Raw genomic sequence first — 19,559 nt, 5'->3', positions numbered from 1 at the left:
TCTTTACTGCGTCGGGCAAGCGTACGTTCATGAATCGGCGTATCTACTCATTTACATATTCTAGGCCGACCGCAATGGAAGCGCCACCTAGCGGTCAGCCGAAAAAGTACACTTTAGGATACGACGGTGTAAGACACTTACGTTGCTCGTATCTGAGCCTAATTTAAGCGTATCTGGTTACCAGAATACGCTTAAATTTGCGTTGGCGCAGATTCAGACTTAGGCTGGCGTATCTACTGATACGCCAGCCTAAGTCTATCTGAATCCACTTAATAGTGTGTATAACTTATGTGGTTGTCAAGAGGCTAGGGGATCCTCCTTGTGGATTTCATACTGATGTTCCCAGGTCCTTTCAAAGCTTCATTCCTTTTATGCCAAGATATTTTGTAGCCCTGATGAAGTGTTGTTGCCCCCGAAACCCAGTGGCTGTTTTTTATATGGTTAGATTGTGAACAATTCAAATGTTCCTGAACTCATTGCCCTTTATAGTGTGGCGCCTATTTTTGTGTTTTTACATTTTGAGTCACTTGCTGGTACCCATTGAGGGACGTCTGCTTACCTTTAGATCCGGCTTAATAACCCAGTGAGGTTACTAGAGAATTTCCTGTGTGTTCTGAACAAGCACTGAATTCCCAGCACCTCTCAGATGTTTCTTCTTTGTTTTTGTTTTATGTTTTCATCTTTATCTGACTGACCTTTTTTTCTTTAATTAAAAGATGGCAGTAAAGAAGTTTTTGATGTCCCAACTGACGAATCATTTAAGGGAAGATCACATTCAGCTTTGGAAATCTCCTTACACCAATGAAAATCAAGAAGCTGGCGCAGAGATAAAAGTATGTTCAGAGTTGTGTTTCTCTTCTTTCTGCAGGTTCATCTAATGCAGGGTGCCCCTTATTTTTATGTTGTTTTTAAAGTTGAATTCCAGGCACACCGAGTAAAGGAGGTGCGTGACTTCTCCTGATTTTTATTTCTATTGTTTATATCTGACAGCTAGAGCTGCACGATTAATCGTGAAGATTCGAAATCCCAAACTTTTTTTTTCCTTCCTGGTTTTCAAAACGGCATGTCGAGGTTCTCTCTCATGCCGCGTACACACGGTCATTTTTTTGTGATGGAAAAAAAAACGTCATTTTTAAAAACGTCATTTAAAATGACCGTGTGTGGGGAAAACGTAGTTTTATGTCTTCTGAAAAACGACCAAAAAAAAAATTCGAGCATGCTTCAATTTTTAATGCCGTTTTTCAAAACGTCGTTTTTTGTGTCATAAAAAATCACCGTGTGTAGCTAAAATGACGTTTTTAAACCCGCGCATGCTCAGAAGCAAGTTATGAAGCGAGCTTGAATGGAACAGAGTGCCGCCGTACGTGCTGAACGTAACCGCGATTTGCTAGATCATTTTGAAAAAACGATGGTGTGTAGGCAACGTCGGTTTTTTTTTCATGAGAAAAAATTAAGTTTTTTTTTTTTTTTCATCACAAAAAACGACCGTGTGTACGTGACAGAAGTGCAGAGAGTTCTCACTGCTGGAAAAACAAAATCCAGGCAGCCTGACAAGTTTTAATATAACACGCGAATAAGTGAAACAAAGTATCTTTTCATTCTTTTAACAAAGGAAAGAACTCCGGTGTGTAGATGAAGGAAGTTTACCATTTAAAGACCAAACCTTTTCTGACATTTGTTGCTTACAAGTAAAAATCATTATTTTCTGCTAGAAAATTACTTGGAACACCTAAAAATGAGATAGAGATTGCAATATTTTATGTCACACCGTATTTGCGCAGCGGTTTTTCAAACACAGTTTTTGTTTGAAAAAATACACTTTAATGAATTAAAAAATTAAACGGCAAAGTTAGCCCAATTTTTTTGTATGATGTGAAAGAAGATGTTACACCACAAGAATCGTGATCTTTATTCTAAGCCAAAAAAATCGTGATTCTCATTTTAGCCAAAATAGTGCAGCTTTATGGTTCTACCTGAGCATACACTGAAGAGAGGAGAGAGAGGCACATAGGGCAGCTATGCCCGCTCCTCCCCTCTGCTTCCCATTCAGAGAAGCCTTTGCTTTTTTTTTTTTTTTTTTTAATAAGTTCACATTATTATTAAAAATAATATCATCATACAGGATTTATATAGTGCTAACAGTTTGTGCAGAATTGTATTGTAACTGTACTGCTTGCCCTAACATAATACAAAGGCTTCTGTGATTGGACAGGAGGAGCAGGCATAGCAGCTGCACCTACTGTAATGTTGAAGATGCTTTAACCTGAAGCATTAGTGACGGCTTCCATAAATGCAGAGAGAGCCATCTTCTTGTCATGAAGCTCCTTGGACTTAAAGTGATGCTAAAGTCTATATTTTATTTTTTTCGTTAAAAATAACAAACATGTTATACGTACCTGCTCTGTGCAGTTGGTTTTGCACAGAGCAGCCCGGATCCTCCACTTTTGGTGTCCCTTCGCAACTCTCCTGTCCCCTCCCTCGTGTTGAGTGCCCCCATAGCATACAGCCTGCCATATGGGCAGCAGAGCCGAGCCAAGCCTCTCTCCCCTCATTGGTTCACTGGGGAATAGGCATTCTTCATCAGTGCTGTTAGCATGGATGGAGGAATCTGTTTGTATTTCTTTTATTTGGCCAACAAGCTGAAGGAAAGAAATCTATTCGTGTGTGAGCAGCTTAAGGCTGGCCATACACAGGTCGAATCTCGAAACAGTTTTCTTTCGAAAGATTTATCTAAGAATTTTCATTCAATTTTCTAATCGATGATGGGAGAATCGTGTAAGAAAAGAAAATTCACGGAAAGAAAAGAAGATTCCCGGCCACGAAAATTCTTTTTTGTAGCAACATGAGGTGAAATTGAAGGCCAGGTTGGTCGAATTTTGAAAATCAATGGTGACATCATCGAATCAAGAAAACGCACAAAATGTCTGATTTTGAAAAGAAAGTGTTTGGAATTCGACCATGTGCGGCCTGCCTAAGGGCCCATGTACACGGGACGCTGCTAAACGGACGTTCAGAGGCAGTTGGACGCTTTTTTCTACTGCCCCTGAACTCATTCAATGTTATCCTATGTGACCATGTACACTGTCTTGTTTATTGCCGTTTTTAGGCAGTTACGTTTAACCGCATTTCTTTAAAAGCAAAAAAATGGGTTCAGACGCAGAAGATTTCCAGGTTTCAGACGCCAAACGCAGCTAAACATGGTAACCCGCGTTTAGCAGTGTTTCGTTTATAGGCGTTAAAACGATTTTTATTTTATTGTATATAATGTTTTTTTTTTTAAACGCAAACGCGGCAAAACGGACATTTTAAACGTGGGTTACTATCTGTCAAGTTTAATAATTTAGGAGCAGTTGTAAAAACGTCCCGTGTACATGGAGCCTTAAGTCTTTCCCTACTAGAGAAAACAAGCAAACTCCATGCAGATAGTGTCAGGATTTGAACCAGTGGACCTCATTGCTGTAAAGCTAAGGGCTTATCACTGAGTCACTGTGCTGCTCTAAAGCTAGTCTTTGTAATCTGAAAATGAAAGCTGTCCAGACTATCAAAGTTCACTCTTTATGGGCTTTCTTTTTATGGAGTGTTACAATGTCAGCCTTGTAAAATAGAACCATTACTTCTACTGTTTAAAAGTATTATTTTTTTTATGATGTAAAAATAAAGCTCCAGCAAAAACTTTTCTTAGTTTCCAGTTTCAGATAGTGTGAATAATTTTTAAAGTGGCTGTAAAGTCATCAGCTGGATGCATTAAGATAAAAATCTTTCTGTGTGCAGCACAAAAAAAAGCAAGAGGATCAATCAACCTCGGTTAAGAATAATCCTCTCTCCCAGTGCCTATATATATATACATGTTTTTCCAAATATTTTAAATACACATCAATCTGCTACTGTAATTATACAATTTTAAAACCAATATGTTCTAAAGTAACTCTAAAATCGCAACATTAGCAGCGATGTATGGGCTGTGAATCTGCACCCAATGTGTCCTTATTTAACCGCCTAACGACCTGCATCGATCGTGTGATCCCTTTTTATAGGGAGACTCGATCGATGACGTCAAACCTACAGCCACACCCCCTACAGTTGTAAACGCACATTAGGTGAAACATAACTCCTTCAGCGCCCCCTGTGGTTAACTCCCAAACTGCAACTGTCATTTTCACAATAAACAATGCAATTTAAATGCATTTTTTGCTGTGAAAATGACAAAAATCGCTGATCGCCGCCATTAGTAGTAAAAAAAAATAATAATTAATAAAAATGCAATAAAACTATCCCCTATTTTGTAAACGCTATAAATGTTGCGCAAACCAATCGATAAACGCTTATTGCGATATTTTTGGTAAAAAAAATAGGTAGAAGAATACGTATCGGCCTAAACTGAGGGGGAAACAATGTTTGTTTTTGGGGGATATTTATTACAGCAAAAAGTAAAAAATATTGCATTTTTTTTCTAAATTGTCACTCTATTTTTGTTTATAGCGCAAAAAATAAAAACCACAGAGGTGATCAAATACCACCAAACGAAAGCTCTATTTGTGGGAAAAAATGGACGTCCATTTTGTTTGGGAGCCACATTGCACGACCACGCAATTGTCTGTTAAAGCGACGCAGTGCCAAATCGCAAAACCTAGCCTGGGCCTTTAGCTGCATTTTGGTCCGGGTCTTAAGTGTTTGTCTTTTCCTTGTCTCCCATCACCGCACCCAGTGAATCCTCTCCCTTATGGTATACTTTTGTTTTTACTCAGAGTAAAAAAAGAGAGGCGCACATAGCATAATACTGTATAACAATTGATTAAAACAGTCCCCCCTTCCAGATGTACACTTTCAAGAAAATCAAACTTAAAAGCATGAATATCGCAAGGTTCAGCAGGTATGCCTGTATCTCACCGCTCATCATTTGTACATGGATTGCGGTGAGACCCTGGTTCAGACAGTCCTTGCCTCTACCTTCAACAGCTGTGTAGTCCAGCCCTGACCAGTTTCGTAACTCCTTCGTCAGAGATGCCATCCATGTACAATGATGAGCGGTGAGATGCAGGCATACCTGCTGAACCTTGCGATATTCATGCTTTTAAGTTTGATTGTCTTGCAAGTGTAATATTCAAAGCAAACTCCCCCATCCATTCATGTCTCAATGCTTTTAATTTGCTGAGAAATCACTCCCTATCATTTCTGGCTGTGGCCATCTTTTGAGTAAGGGCAGATGATTCATGTAGCATTTACTTCTTAGAATCCATCTGTGACGGTATCGGTATGATATCCCCGTCAAGCATTCCCTCCTCTCCATACAAGAACATCACATGAGTCAAGACTGGATGCTGGAACCAAGACACTTTATTGACACAAAAACTCAGCTTATATGTGGTTACAGCCTGTTAGGAACGCCCCCCTCACACAGTGGGGTTTCCCATACAGATTATAGGAGACAAGTCGGAGCCGACCCTGCAGACACGTTTCTTTAGATAAAGACATCACTGGAGTTAATTACTACACTGAAGCAATCAGAATAATTAACATACTACTTCTCTAATCATTTAGCCTGATGATACAATACACATCTTTTAAGGGTAAACACAGATCTTCTTTACACAACACAATAGATCAATTAACGTTTAGAATAGTGAGGGGACATTAGCACGTCAATAACCTGTCAGAGGAATGAATCACACATGAAATTCCTTTCTACCTCTACCCATGGCTAGCAGGGAGCAGTACACTGAGACATATAGGCAAATGTATCACAATGGCCCCCCTTTTGCTCCCTGCTCCGGCAAATCCGGTTGGACCTTCCCTGGTCCAGTAGGGTTGACGGGTTCAGAGCTTTTAGTCCGAGGTTAACTCCGTTTGGCATGACTGACCTCCCTTGGCAACTGCTTTAGACTCAGGTATGTCACCGGGTCGTCGGATCACACGCCGGTCAGTCCCCAAGTCTTTGTGCGATCTGCAAAGTCACCAGAAGTCAGTGTGAAGACAGCGAATGGGTCTGTGCGCCGCCGTCTAGGTGTCCCGCTATGGGAGGGGGCAGGTTATGGCTCTGAAGTGACAATCACAGGAGATTCATAAAAAGGAAAAGTTATATTTGTTGTAGCACTGGTGCTCAGAGTCCGGGGGGGGGGGGGGAGAGGGGACTCAGAGCCCCATAAGGTCAGCCACCCCCTGCTCCCTCCGCAGCCGCCGGTTCTCCTCTTGGAGCTTCTCCAGCTCCATCTCCAGTTCATGGAGCCTGGGGGGGTCAGCCTGCTGTGACCTCAGGTGGTTGTTCTCCTCCTCCATGTGGCTTATGCACTCCTCCAGCTCTATGTACTCACGGATCAGATCCTGCTTGCTCATGTCCTGCAGGCTCTCCACGTGGTCCTTCATCATCAGGAACTGGGTGGTGGTGTAAGGGGCCACCGGTGGGCCCTTGGCGAACATCTCGGCCCGCATCTGGGACGCCCGCTGCGACTCCCTCTCCTCCAGTCGCTTCTTCTCCTCCCAGGTCCGCTGGTTATATGACTTCCAGGACCTCTTCTTCTTGAAGGGTGGCCGGCGGTGCCTCTTTCTGCCCAGCTCCCTCCAGGGCCCCTCCGGCTCAGGGCTGGAGCCCATGACCAGCTGACAATGGTGTTCCCTGTTGTCCGTAATAGCAGATTGTACCATGAGGGCTTCGTAAGGGGTGCCCAATGGTTCTTCCTGACCCAGCTCCTGGGGATCCCAAGCCGAGTCTACACAATGGGCTGCTGCTGGTGGGCGGTACCCAGGTTGAGACCAATTTGACCTGGTGTTGTCATTCATGGGGCAATTCTGCTTGAAGTGACCCAACTGTTTGCACCGGAAGCAGCGTTGTTCGTTGTCCTCCTGGCGTGGATAGCGAGGGCTAGATGTCACCGGTCTGTTAGGAGGTTGGTATCTAGCGGCTGGTGGGTGTGAGGGCGCCGTTGGTCGTGGAGGTTGTACCCGTGGTGTGACCTGGTTTGTCTTGCGAGTATCCGCATATTCATCCGCCAACTTCGCGGCCTCTGGTAGAGTCATGGGCCTGCGATCTCTCACCCAATCTTTGACATCCGTCTGGATGTGATTGTAAAATTGCTCCAGGAGCATTAGTTGCAAAATGTCCTCTGCGGTGGTGGCCTGGCTGCTGTTAACCCAGTTAGAGGCCGACCTGGACAGCTGGCATGCCCATTCTGCGTAAGAGTCTTTCGTGGTTTTGCGTGAGTCCCTGAACTTCTGTCGGTGGGACTCTGGGGTTACTGCATAACGAGCCAGGAGCACTTCTTTAACCCGGGCGTAGCTATGGATATCCTGATCTGGCACGGTCTGGAAAGCATCAGAAGCTTTGCCTGACAGTTTGCCTGACAATATTGCAACCCACTCTCTTCTAGCTATTCGGTGCAGGTTACATTGTCGCTCAAAATCCGCCAGGTAGTTATCAATTTCACAGTCCTTTTCATCAAAAGCTTTAAAAGCGCTAAACGGAATCTTCCTTGCGTCTGCTGTGCTGTACTCACTGTTCGGAGAAGGTGCGGCTGCTTGTTGGACTGCTGCCAGTTTTAACTGTAGTTCTGCGTCCCTTATTTGTTTAGCCTTCTGTAGTTCTGCGTCCCTTATTTGTTTATCCTCCTCCGCTAACAGGTCCATCACTTTCAGCACCACATCCGGCGTTGGGTTCGGGCCGAACCACGCTAGCTTCTCTCTCATTAGCTTGTTGGCTGGCGATTCCTCCTCCTGAATCACTGGTGTATCCATCTCTTGTACTGCTGGCGTTGCTGCAATCCCGTCCTCCTGGTCTATCTCCATTGATTCCGCTATGATGACCCGCTTGGTTTTGTTGCTAGCAATCCTTCCAGTAGTTCTTCCAGTGTCTGCTTGGAATCCGGGTGTGAAGGAGAGTAGAAGGGAAGATCCCGCTGCTGCCAACCAATTTGTGACGGTATCGGTATGATATCCCCGTCAAGCATTCCCTCCTCTCCATACAAGAACATCACAGGATTCCCCACACATGAGTCAAGACTGGATGCTGGAACCAAGACACTTTATTGACACAAAAACTCAGCTTATATGTGGTTACAGCCTGTTAGGAACGCCCCCCTCACACAGTGGGGTTTCCCATACAGATTATAGGAGACAAGTCGGAGCCGACCCTGCAGACACGTTTCTTTAGATAAAGACATCACTGGAGTTAATTACTACACTGAAGCAATCAGAATAATTAACATACTACTTCTCTAATCATTTAGCCTGATGATACAATACACATCTTTTAAGGGTAAACACAGATCTTCTTTACACAACACAATAGATCAATTAACGTTTAGAATAGTGAGGGGACATTAGCACGTCAATAACCTGTCAGAGGAATGAATCACACATGAAATTCCTTTCTACCTCTACCCATGGCTAGCAGGGAGCAGTACACTGAGACATATAGGCAAATGTATCACACCATCTGCCCCTAGTTCAGGCATGCATGCAGGAGGGTGTTCTAAGCTGAGAAATCCCCCTCCTGAAGACTCCTGGAATGTATGACCTCATTTACCAAGGCCTGGAAACCAGTAACTGAAGAGATTTTAAAGAAGAGCTTCAGTCTGGGCAAAAAAAATAAAAAATTAAGCCAGCAGCTACAATACAGGAGCTGCTGGCTTATTATATAAGGACACTTCCCAGTTCAGGGATCCAGCAATGTTGGCACCCTGAGCCGATTCATCAACCGTCTTCGGGTGCATGTTCTGGAATCTTCGCTTTCTGAATGGTCCCGCAGTTCTCTAGGACTTTCCCAGAAGGCAGCTGGGAGAAGGAGGAGGTACCGGAAATACTTAAAGATCACTGCGGAGATCTTACCCAGAAGTGGGAGATGGTACCTATCAAAGTGCTAAATGTGGCAGTGGAGAGGGGGAGGGTGTGAACATGCAGAGCTTGCCCTTTGGGTGGAGCTCCGCTTTAAAAACTGTTCAGATTTGAAAATCTGTCTGATTTAAAAAAAATCATGTTTTTCTTTCCAGGAGCTGTCTCTGAAATATTCTGAAAAGCTGAAGTACAGTGTGGATGACATAGCCAGTGCATTGGAAGAAATCCGCTGCTCTGCAATACAACGTGGCAGTGGAAATCAAGCCTTTAAGACTAAAGGATTGGCTACACTGCTGGTCTTCTTGCCACGCAAGCTTAACAAAGTAAGAAACTCTGCAACTGTGGATCTGGCATTGTTAATAAATATGTATGCATTACAATATTCCGATAAGGATAAGCATTGTATTTGAAACTCGCCCCGCTACTGAGCAATCCAGGTGAAGACTAGATTGTGCCCAGGCATGGTTTGGAGAAGTCCACACTGCTCATTGGTGACACTCAGGGCCCAATCCATAGCATACTAATGCAAAGAAGGTTTATGAGTATAGACTTCAAATATTTTCTATGTATATCCTACACTACAAATGTAAACTGTGTAAAATTAGTAGTTCTGTCTAGATCAGTCATTGAAGTTTCTGGAGATCCTCTTTTGTTGACCCTTATTGGCACCATCATCAAATCTGGATAGGCAGGATCTGTGTGAGATCGTTCACGTGGAAAGCCAGCACACTGCACAGGTGAATCTCAAAAATTATTGAGGTTCTGTTTTTAAAGTGCATAATTAAAAAGTGCAAAAAAAAGAGAGAAATCCATTGACTTTTCGGGGCCTCGGTAGAACATGTCGTAAGATAACTGTGCAATTTGTGGCATGTTTTTGCACTTTTTGTTTGCATTTAAATCTTAGTTTATCCACTTAAGCCCTGGACCATTTGGCTGGCCAAAGACCAGAGCGTGTGGCTCCCAAACAAAATTGAGTCCCCCCACCCCCCCACCACAAACATAGCTTTCTTTTGCTGGTATTTGAACACCTCTGCGGTTTTTATTTTTTGCGCTATAAACAAAAGAGTGACAATTTTGAAAAAAAAATTATATTTTTTAATTGTTGCTATAATAACCCCCCCCCCAACAAAATAAATATTTTTTTATGATTATATATATATATATATATATATATATATATATATACTCCTCAGTTTAGGCCGATACATATTGTTCTACACATTTTTGGTAAAAAAATCGCAATTGGAGCTTGTTTTGCGCAAAAGTTATAGCGTCTACAAAATAGGGGATAGTTCTATGGCATTTTTTATTTTATTTTTTACAAGTAATAGTGGTGACTGCGACATTATGAAGGACGCAATTTTGGGACCATTGTCATTGATGCAGCGATCAGTGCTATAAAAATGCACTGATTTCTGTAAAAATGACACTGGCAGTGAAGGGGATAAGTGTGCCCTAGGGAGTGCTTCTAACTGTAGGGGGGATGGGCTATGTGTGACACGACACTGATCACTGCTCCAGATTACAGGGAGCTGTGATTAGTGTCCTGTCGCTAGGAAGAATGGCGAAATGCTTGTTTACATCAGCATTTCCCCATTCTTCCTCTCCATGAGACGATTGCGGGTATCCTTGCGGACATCCAGTCCGCGGGACCCGCGGTCGGACTTGCGGAGCTTGCGGCAAGCGCGCCCACAATGCCTCACCTTAAAGGGGATGTGTGTATATATACGTCGACCTGCCCACAAGAGGCATTGTGTCAACGTATATATGCGTGAGCCGGTCGTTAAGCGGTTAAAATGAATCCTCAATGATAATATGGTATCCCTAAGGGGTGAGAAGGGAATGGTGTTGGGTGGATTGTCTTACTGTATTTTTTTGGCGTATAACACACTTTTTTTTTTTTTTTTACCCTGAAAATAGAGGGTAAACTGTGCCTGCGTGTTATACGCAGGGGGCTGTGGAAAGTTTTTTTCTGAAACTTCCCTCTTAAAGTTAGGGTGCGTGTTATACGCCGATAAATACGGTAACTGAGGTTTGGAAGTCACCAGAGAATTTGCATAGGTACGGTTGTAGTATAATATAGTAAAGTATTTTATACCTATCGAGGATCCTAAAGTGGACCTTTGTTTCATTTTTATATTTTTATTAGTAAAGGTTCTACCTTGACGCAAACGGCACCATGTGCTTGCTATTACCTTTTTCTCTAGTCGTCTTCCAGGACAGCCTCTTGAGACCTTGGGCTCCTCCCTCCGGGACAGGAAACACGTACACCCTTTTCTTTAAAGGGCGGTCCTCTAGATCTCCTCCTCAGTTATTGTGTTTCCTGCCAGAAGGGAAGGAGCACGTTTTTTCTAGGGACTTTTAAAAAAAGCTGGATTCCCTCTCTGCCTGGTACCCCTCTGCTCCTGCTAGGAAGAGAAAGGTCACCGTTTCCACTGCTGTCTAAAGCTCAGAGAGAGTGGGAACCCTTAATGACGGCATCCCCCCCCCCGCAGTACCCAGTACCTGTTGCGTTGCTTAACTGAAAGTCTTCTTCACAGGGCGATGTGGAGACTTGCAGCGCGGTACATCAGCGATGGCGGCGGCGAGAGACGTTGGCTGTGCCATGCCGCTCTGCACTGCAGATCCCCTTCCGGAGCGGCGCTGAGGGGCGGGACGGATGCGTTCCACTAGGCGGAAGTGCGTCACCGGAACGGCGTCATCAAGGGGCGCCGTCGAAACCTGGTCCCATTCGACTTAGGCGCGGCAGTGGAAGGAAGGCACACGGAGCGGTGTGTTCCAAACGCAGCCGGGCTGTTCAAGGGCACAGGACCGATGGAGGAAGCGAGGCAGGCTACAGACTCCGGGTCCACCGGCTCCGGCGTCTCCCAGGTAAGGGGGGCTAGGCTGACTCTGCACTTACCTTGGGGGACATGGTCTAAATTTATCTCAGGACCTTCTTTTTTCCCTCCCTGGGCAGGGCCTGTGGTGGAGGGATCCCCAGCACTTATCTTTCTGACGCAAAACGCCAGCACAAGCCCCTAAAAGAAAGTGCGCTGTATGTGGGGAAAAATTGGGTTCCAGCTGGAAAAAGCCTCTATGTGTAGAGTGCATCTCCGGTCTGGTCAAAGATGACTCTATGGCTGAATGCCAAAAAGTCTTATCATCTGTAAAAGATGAACTAGCATCCACTTTCAAATCTTTCCGGGGTATGATGGATAGGATGCAGATGCCATCCCCGGTACATAGGACCCCTAGTGCCCCGTCCTTGGCAACTCAGGTTGAAAGGGATGAGCATGAGGAGGAGGAAGCAGGAGGGTCCACTCGGTCCCAGGCTTCCTCCCAGGTAGATTCAGCTTCTGGCTCTGAGCTTGAAGAAGAAGACTCTTCCAGGGGGACTAGATATAGACTGTCTCTAGAAGATGTGGGAGACTTGCTTAAAGCAATATATGAAACCCTAGAGATCCGAGAGGAACAGGTCCAGCTATCTAAGCACGACCAACTATATCAAGGTAGTGCTGTAAAGACCAGGTGTTTTCCTGTTCATAAATCGTTGGTGGAAACGATCTTATTGGAGTGGGAGCAACCAGAAAAAAGACCTTTTTTTGCAGGGAACCTAAAGCGTAGATTTCCTTTTGAGGAAGATACAACGCTCCCATGGAACAAAGTTCCAAAGCTGGATGCACCTCTGGCCAGGGTATCAAAAAGAACTGACCTGGCCTTCGATGACCTTGGATCACTTAAAGATCCGATGGATAAAAGGGGTGACATCATTTTAAAAAGGGCATGGGATGCTTCCACTATTGCACTTAAACCAGCGTTGGCGGCTACCTGCGTAGCCAGGAACCTGGAGTGTTGGCTAAATCAACTCCAGGCGCATATCACTGCTGGTACATCCAGGCAGCAGATCTTAAAGTCTTTCCCGTTGCTCTTGAAGGCGGCTGGCTTCCTAGCCGATGCTTCCTCAGAATCGGTGAAACTGGCAGCCAGATCCGCAGCGTTAGTCAACGCAGCCAGAAGGTCGGTCTGGTTAAAGACATGGACTGGTGACGCCGCATCAAAGCTAAAACTCTGCGGCTTACCCTTTTCTGGCGATCACTTATTTGGTCCGGGTCTCCAGGAGGCACTAGAAAGGACACAAGATAAAAAGAAAGCCTTCCCGGAAAGAAAAAAGAAAGAAGGAAATAAACGCTTTTTTCGAGGGTTTAGGCAAAACCAGAAAGACCGGGATTCACATCCTAAAAAACACTGGTCGGGCCAAAAGGGACGTGGAAGAGGAGGAATCTTGTTTAACCCTCCTCAGGTTCCCCCCAAAACCCAGTGACACTCAGGTCCCTGTGGGAGGAAGACTGGGGGAGTTCCTCTCACAATGGACAGAATTCACAGTCAGTCCGTTTGTACACGACCTCATAGAAAACGGCTACAGGCTGGAATTTTCAGCTCCCCCCACCCCAATATTTTTGGTCACTCAACCTCCCAGAGACCGGGAGAAAGCAGAGGCCCTGGGTCTCCTTTTAGGGGACCTGTTGGATCAGAGGGTTATGTCGGAAGTTCCCCAGGAGGAGGAAGGGCAGGGGGTGTATTCACATGTCTTCGTGGTGAAAAAGCCCTCAGGAAAGTACAGACTGATTTTAAACCTTCGTCCCCTCAACAAGTGGGTCCGGTACAAACGGTTCAGAATGGAATCGATATTTCTTTATCGTACATCACGGGACACAGAGCGGCATTCATTACTATATGGGTTATATGGAGTACCTTCAGGTGTAGACACTGGCAATCTCAAACAGGAAATGCCCCTCCCTATATAACCCCCTCCCATAGGAGGAGTACCTCAGTTTTTCCGCCAGTGTCTTAGGTGTTAGTCATGGTTTAGCTTGCCTCCACATCCTTGGGATTAGGTGAGCTAACCGGTTCTGTCCAAAAAAGCCTCAGCGCTAAAGTGGTCAGTAACCGGACCCCAAACCCTTGGGGTATAGCCCATAATGCTTTTCTTTTTAGAGAGCTGGACCCTGGGCCCAGAACTTAGAAACCTTTGGGTGCCTAATGTTTCTGTTGCCAGAGTGCTATATGGGCCCAGGACAGTGGATCCTTCATAGGAACCCAGGGCCTGAAGGTCTAGACATCCCCACCGAGATGGGGGAAGATTGGGCCTCTTGCTTGGCAAAGTCCTGCGGCATGGAGCAGGTAAGTGAGGGGAAAACTTGCGGAACTTGGTTCTTAGCAGGTTTTTTCTGGGGGGTCACAGGGGACATGCCTAAAGTTATGCGCTGCATCTGGCAAACTAGTCACATATCATAAAGATAGGATGGCTCTATATGTATTATTCCCCATAAGATGTGACCTCCCTTGTAGTGTTGGAAAAGCATTGAGTGGGGCCTGTGTGATATAAAAGTATATGTGTGTGTCAGAGAGCTGTGCTTACCTGCAAGCCTCCAGGCGATGCTCCATTCAGTCTTCCTCCTCACGGCCTGCAAAGCAGGCAAAACGCTGACCTCCTCATGGTTCCAGGCTGCAGGCTGCAGTTTGCTGGAGCAGAGAGGTCCCTTCCTCCCAACCCCACCCCCCCCTGTCGGGAGGGGCATTTCCTGTTTGAGATTGCTGGGGGGGAAGGGCGGGTCAGTGGCTTAAGGAAGGGGCGGCCCTTCCTTGTTTGTTCCATATAGCTCATTCAATACTTTGGAACTGAGGAGGAAAGACCAGAACGGCAAGCACGGGGCGCCGAGGACACACAGTGGCCAGAAAGAATATTGCAGTCTTCAGAAAGACTGTTTTCAAGCCTAGGAATAGGCTGTTTCTTTTCCATCTCATAGTTTTTCTTGCAATACTACTCAGGGGGACAGAATGTTTTTTCTTTCCTAGATTTGAAAAAAAAAAAAAAAAGTGTCATCTAGGGGAGAGGAAGCATTTTTTATCCCCCAAACAGGTGTTTGGGCATTTAACTATTTATAAGTCCCAGGTACCAATAAGTAGCAGGTGTACCTCGGTATTGTACCATGGCATCAAAAAACAAGGGTACAAGAGGTGGGGATTCCCCCAGAGAGTCTGAGGTCTCGGACAAAGCTATGCCGCTGCTTTCCCCACAGGGAGCCTTGGGGCCATCGGGATCTGGGGCTGGAGCTGACGCGGGTCAGTCCAACCCTAAGATGGTCACGGAGGAGGTATTACTCACCTCTTTAAAAGAGATGCAGAAAAGCATGGGTAAAATGATAGCCGCAGCTATGCGGGGCAGTAAGCGGAATAGATCTCCGTCGCCCGAGCGCGGACCCTCAGAAGAGGAGGTCCTTTCCTCAGGGGAATTGGACGACCTCTTGGACAAGGACCAAGTAGGTTCAGGGATCGAAGATCCGGATACAGAGGAGTCTGGGGCAGTCTCCCTGAGGGAGAGCTGGTGGATTCAAGGATTGTCGGACTTGGTCCATAGGGCATTCAACTTGCCAGTACCAGATCTCCAGGTATCGACGGTTTCAGCTTTGGGCTCACTGAGGGCGCCTCAAAGCAATGCTGTGTTTCCGATCCATCCTCTATTAGAGGGAGTTTTGTTCCAAGATTGGAACAAGCCAGATAAGATCTTCTTACCACCTAAGAAGTTCTCTGTCCTATATCCTATGGAAGAAAAATTTTCCAAAAGATGGGCTACTCCTGCAGTGGACGCAGCCATCTCATGTGTTAACAAATCGTTAACATGCCCTGTAGAAAACATACAGGTGTTCAAGGATCCAGTTGATAAGCGCTTGGAAGCACTACTTAAGAACTCCTTCACTACTGCAGGGGCAGTAGTACAGCCAGCTGTGGCTGCGATTGGGGTCGCTCAAGCATTATCGGATCAATTTAAGCAGATGCTTAAACTTATTCCTGCCCAGCAGGCAGAAGAATTTTCGGATGTCCCTAAGGCCATATGTTTTACGGTAGACGCAATCAAGGATTCTATCCAGCAAGCGTCACGTTTATCGTTATCCCTTATCCATATGAGAAGACTCTTATGGTTAAAAGGCTGGGAGGCTGAGCCCCCATGCAAGAAGCTCCTGGTAGGGTTCCCCTTCCATGGAGGACGACTCTTCGGAGAAGACCTAGATAAATACATTCAGACCATTTCAAACGGCAAGAGTACTCTCTTGCCAACTAAGAAGAAGGTTCAGGGGCCTGCGTTTAAACGACAGTATTCCCCTGGGCAGGGGCCCTCTAATGCCAAGCAGTATCGACGGCCTCCTGCAAAAGCAAACTTCGGCTTCAACAGCAAATCACAAGGACAGGCTGTTAGAGGCAAAAGGCAGTGGTTTCGCAAACCAGCAAAACCAGCCCCCAAGCCAACCTTATGAAGGGGCGCCCCCACCCACGAAGGTGGGGGGAAGGCTGCGACTCTTTTCAGAGATTTGGGAAGCCAGCATTCCCGACGAGTGGGTACGGTCTTCCGTGGCCACAGGCTACAAATTAGATTTCCTAAGGTTTCCTCCTCCTCATTTCCAGGAGTCGAGGATTCCAAACGATCCGCCTCGGATTCCGGCCAGTCCTGGAACAGGGGCTGGGTTTCTACTCCAACCTATTCATCATCCCAAAATCCAATGGAGATGTCAGGCCAATTTTGGACCTAAAAATGGTAAATGCATATCTAAAGATCCGCTCATTTCGGATGGAATCCGTGCGGTCAGCAGCTGCCACACTCCAGAAGGACGACTTCATGGCGTCCATAGACATAAAGGATGCCTACCTTCATGTTCCAATTTATCAGCCACATCAAAGATATCTACGCTTCATGGTGGCTTCGCGTCACTTCCAATTCGTGGCGCTTCCCTTCGGGTTGGCTACGGCCCCCCGGGTGTTCACGAAGGTCCTAGCTCCGATCCTAGCCAAGCTAAGGATCCAAGGGGTCACGATCCTAGCATACCTGGACGACCTCCTAGTCATAGACCACTCGTCTCCCGGCTTGGAGCGAGCAGTGGCCCTCACGGTCCAATACCTCGAGAGGTTCGGCTGGGTCCTAAATCGAGAAAAGTCAGCTTTCCAGCCCACAAGGCAGTTGGAATATCTCGGCATGAGATTAGACACAGAACAACAAGGAGTGTTCCTACCTCTGAGGAAGGTAAAAGCCATCAAGGAATTAATCCTACTGGTTCTAAGCAAGAAAGAACCGACTATTCGCCTATGTATGAGGTTACTAGGCAAGATGGTGGCCACGTTCGAGGCGGTACCATACGCCCAGAGCCACACTCGCATCCTACAGGCAGCCATCCTGTCAGCATGGAGCAGAAGGCCACAGGCCTTGGATATCCCGTTGCCGCTCTTATCAAGAGTCCGACAAAGTCTGTGTTGGTGGTTAGACCCTCAGAATCTACTGAAGGGGAAGTCTTTCAGCCCAGTGGCTTGGAAGATAGTGACCACAGACGCCAGCCTGACGGGCTGGGGAGCAATTTTGGATGGTTGCACTCGCCAAGGTACTTGGGCAAAGCCAGAGAAGCAGTTGCCCATCAACATCTTGGAGCTCAGAGCTGCTCGACTAGCCCTCAGGGCTTGGACGTCAAAATTGCAGGGGTTCCCGGTGAGAATTCAATCAGACAATGCCACGGTCGTGGCATACATAAATCACCAAGGGGGAACCAGGAGTCAAGCCGCTCAGAGAGAGGTGAGCTTGATTCTCCTATGGGCAGAGGCGCATGTGCCCTGCATATCGGCAATATTCATTCCAGGAGTGGACAACTTTCAGGCGGACTTCTTAAGCCGCCAGACTCTATGGCCGGGGGAATGGTCTCTGCATCCACAAGTCTTTCAAGCACTCTGCCAAAGATGGGGGAGTGCCGGACGTGGATATCATGGCATCGAGACTCAACAAGAAACTAGACAGGTTCATATCCCGCTCAAGGGATCCGATGGCCTGCGGAACCGATGCGTTGGTTTGCCCTTGGCATCAGTTCAAACTTCTTTATGCGTTTCCCCCGCTCCAGTTACTACCCCGCCTGCTGCGCAGGATCCGGGTGGAACACATACCAGTCATCCTGGTAGCTCCAGCATGGCCCAGAAGGGCATGGTACTCACTCATCCTAAAGATGGTAGTGGGAGACCCTTGGACTCTTCCTCTACGGCCAGACCTGCTATCGCAAGGTCCGATCCTCCACCCTGCCTTACGGCATCTAAATTTGACGGCCTGGAAGCTGAATCCCTGATTCTCAGGGGTAGAGGTCTGTCTCAGAAAGTAGTCTCTACCCTAATCAGAGCCAGGAAACCGGTCTCTAGGGTGATTTATTACAGGGTCTGGAAGGCCTATGTAGGCTGGTGTGAGTCCAAGCGATGGCTTTCTCGCAAATTTACCATCGATAGAGTATTAAGTTTTCTCCAGCTAGGAGTGGATAAAGGATTGGCATTAAGCACAATCAAAGGACAGATTTCTGCTCTGTCAGTGTGGTTTCAGCGGCCGCTGGCCACCCACTCGCTGGTTAAGACCTTCCTTCAAGGGGTCTTACGTATTAGACCTCCAGTTAAATCCCCGCTTTGTCCGTGGGATTTAAATCTTGTTCTGTCAAGTTTACAGAAACAACCGTTTGAGCCGTTGGCTGAAATTCCTTTGGTTCTACTGACAAGGAAGTTAGTATTTTTGGTTGCCATAGTTTCCGCAAGAAGAGTTTCGGAGCTAGCGGCCTTATCCTGTAAGGAACCATATCTTGTTTTTCATAAGGACAGGGTCGTTCTCCGCCCTCATCCTTCCTTCCTACCGAAGGTCATATCCAGTTTTCATTTGAACCAGGATTTGGTATTACCATCCTTCTTCCCTAAACCTACTTCCAGAAAGGAAGGGTTGCTGCATACCTTGGATATTGTCAGGGCCATGAAGGCCTATCTTAAAGCTACAAAGAAGATCCGGAAAACAGATGTGCTGTTCATTCTACCGGATGGGCCCAAGAAGGGGCAGGCAGCTGCAAAGTCCACCATTTCTAGGTGGATTAAGCAATTAATCACTCAGGCCTACGGCTTGAAAGGGTTGCCTCCTCCAGTATCATTAAAGGCTCATTCTACTAGAGCCATGGGCGCCTCCTGGGCAGCACACCACCAGATCTCTATGGCTCAAGTTTGCAAGGCGGCAACCTGGTCTTCTGTCCACACGTTTACAAAATTCTACAAGTTGGACGTAAGAAGGAATACTGATACTGCCTTCGGGCAGGCAGTGCTGCAGGCTGCAGTTTGAGACCCTCGGATTCCGGGGGCTCCTCTTTTTTGAGTTAAATTTAAAATTTAAAATTATTTTTCTCAACTAAGTTGGATTTATTATGATTTGAGTATATCTCTAAATTAAATCCTTTTGTCTTGGAGATGTTCTCCCTCCCCTCATTGTAAGCATTGCTTTGGGACATCCCATATAGTAATGAATGCCGCTCTGTGTCCCGTGATGTACGATAAAGAAAAAGAGATTTTTAATACAGCTTACCTGTAAAATCTTTTTCTTGGAGTACATCACGGGACACAGAGCTCCCACCCCTCTTTTTTGAGGACCATTTTGGGAGGCATACTGCTTGCTACAAAACTGAGGTACTCCTCCTATGGGAGGGGGTTATATAGGGAGGGGCATTTCCTGTTTGAGATTGCCAGTGTCTACACCTGAAGGTACTCCATATAACCCATATAGTAATGAATGCCGCTCTGTGTCCCGTGATGTACTCCAAGAAAAAGATTTTACAGGTAAGCTGTATTAAAAATCTCTTTTTTCAGTCACCAGTCTGATCTTCCCAAAGTGTTATATGGCCACCGTGGACTTACGGGACGCATATTTACAC

The 19,559-nt window shown here is 46.1% G+C and overlaps 1 protein-coding gene across 1 annotated transcript in view; it reads left to right on the top strand.

Annotated features, from left to right (window-relative positions):
• Positions 1 to 19,559, top strand: part of NUB1 (negative regulator of ubiquitin like proteins 1) — a 98,523-nt gene that overhangs the window by 3,814 nt on the left and 75,150 nt on the right. Inside the window, exons 2-3 of the mRNA XM_040352751.1 lie at positions 717 to 833; positions 8,979 to 9,146. Coding sequence (XP_040208685.1) covers positions 717 to 833; positions 8,979 to 9,146 — 285 coding nt within the window. The remainder of the gene's footprint in view (positions 1 to 716; positions 834 to 8,978; positions 9,147 to 19,559) is intronic.

The sequence above is a fragment of the Rana temporaria genome, chromosome 5 (genome assembly GCF_905171775.1).
Source record: "Rana temporaria chromosome 5, aRanTem1.1, whole genome shotgun sequence".
NCBI lineage: Eukaryota > Metazoa > Chordata > Amphibia > Anura > Ranidae > Rana > Rana temporaria.
This window is presented reverse-complemented; position numbering and strand designations above follow the sequence as displayed.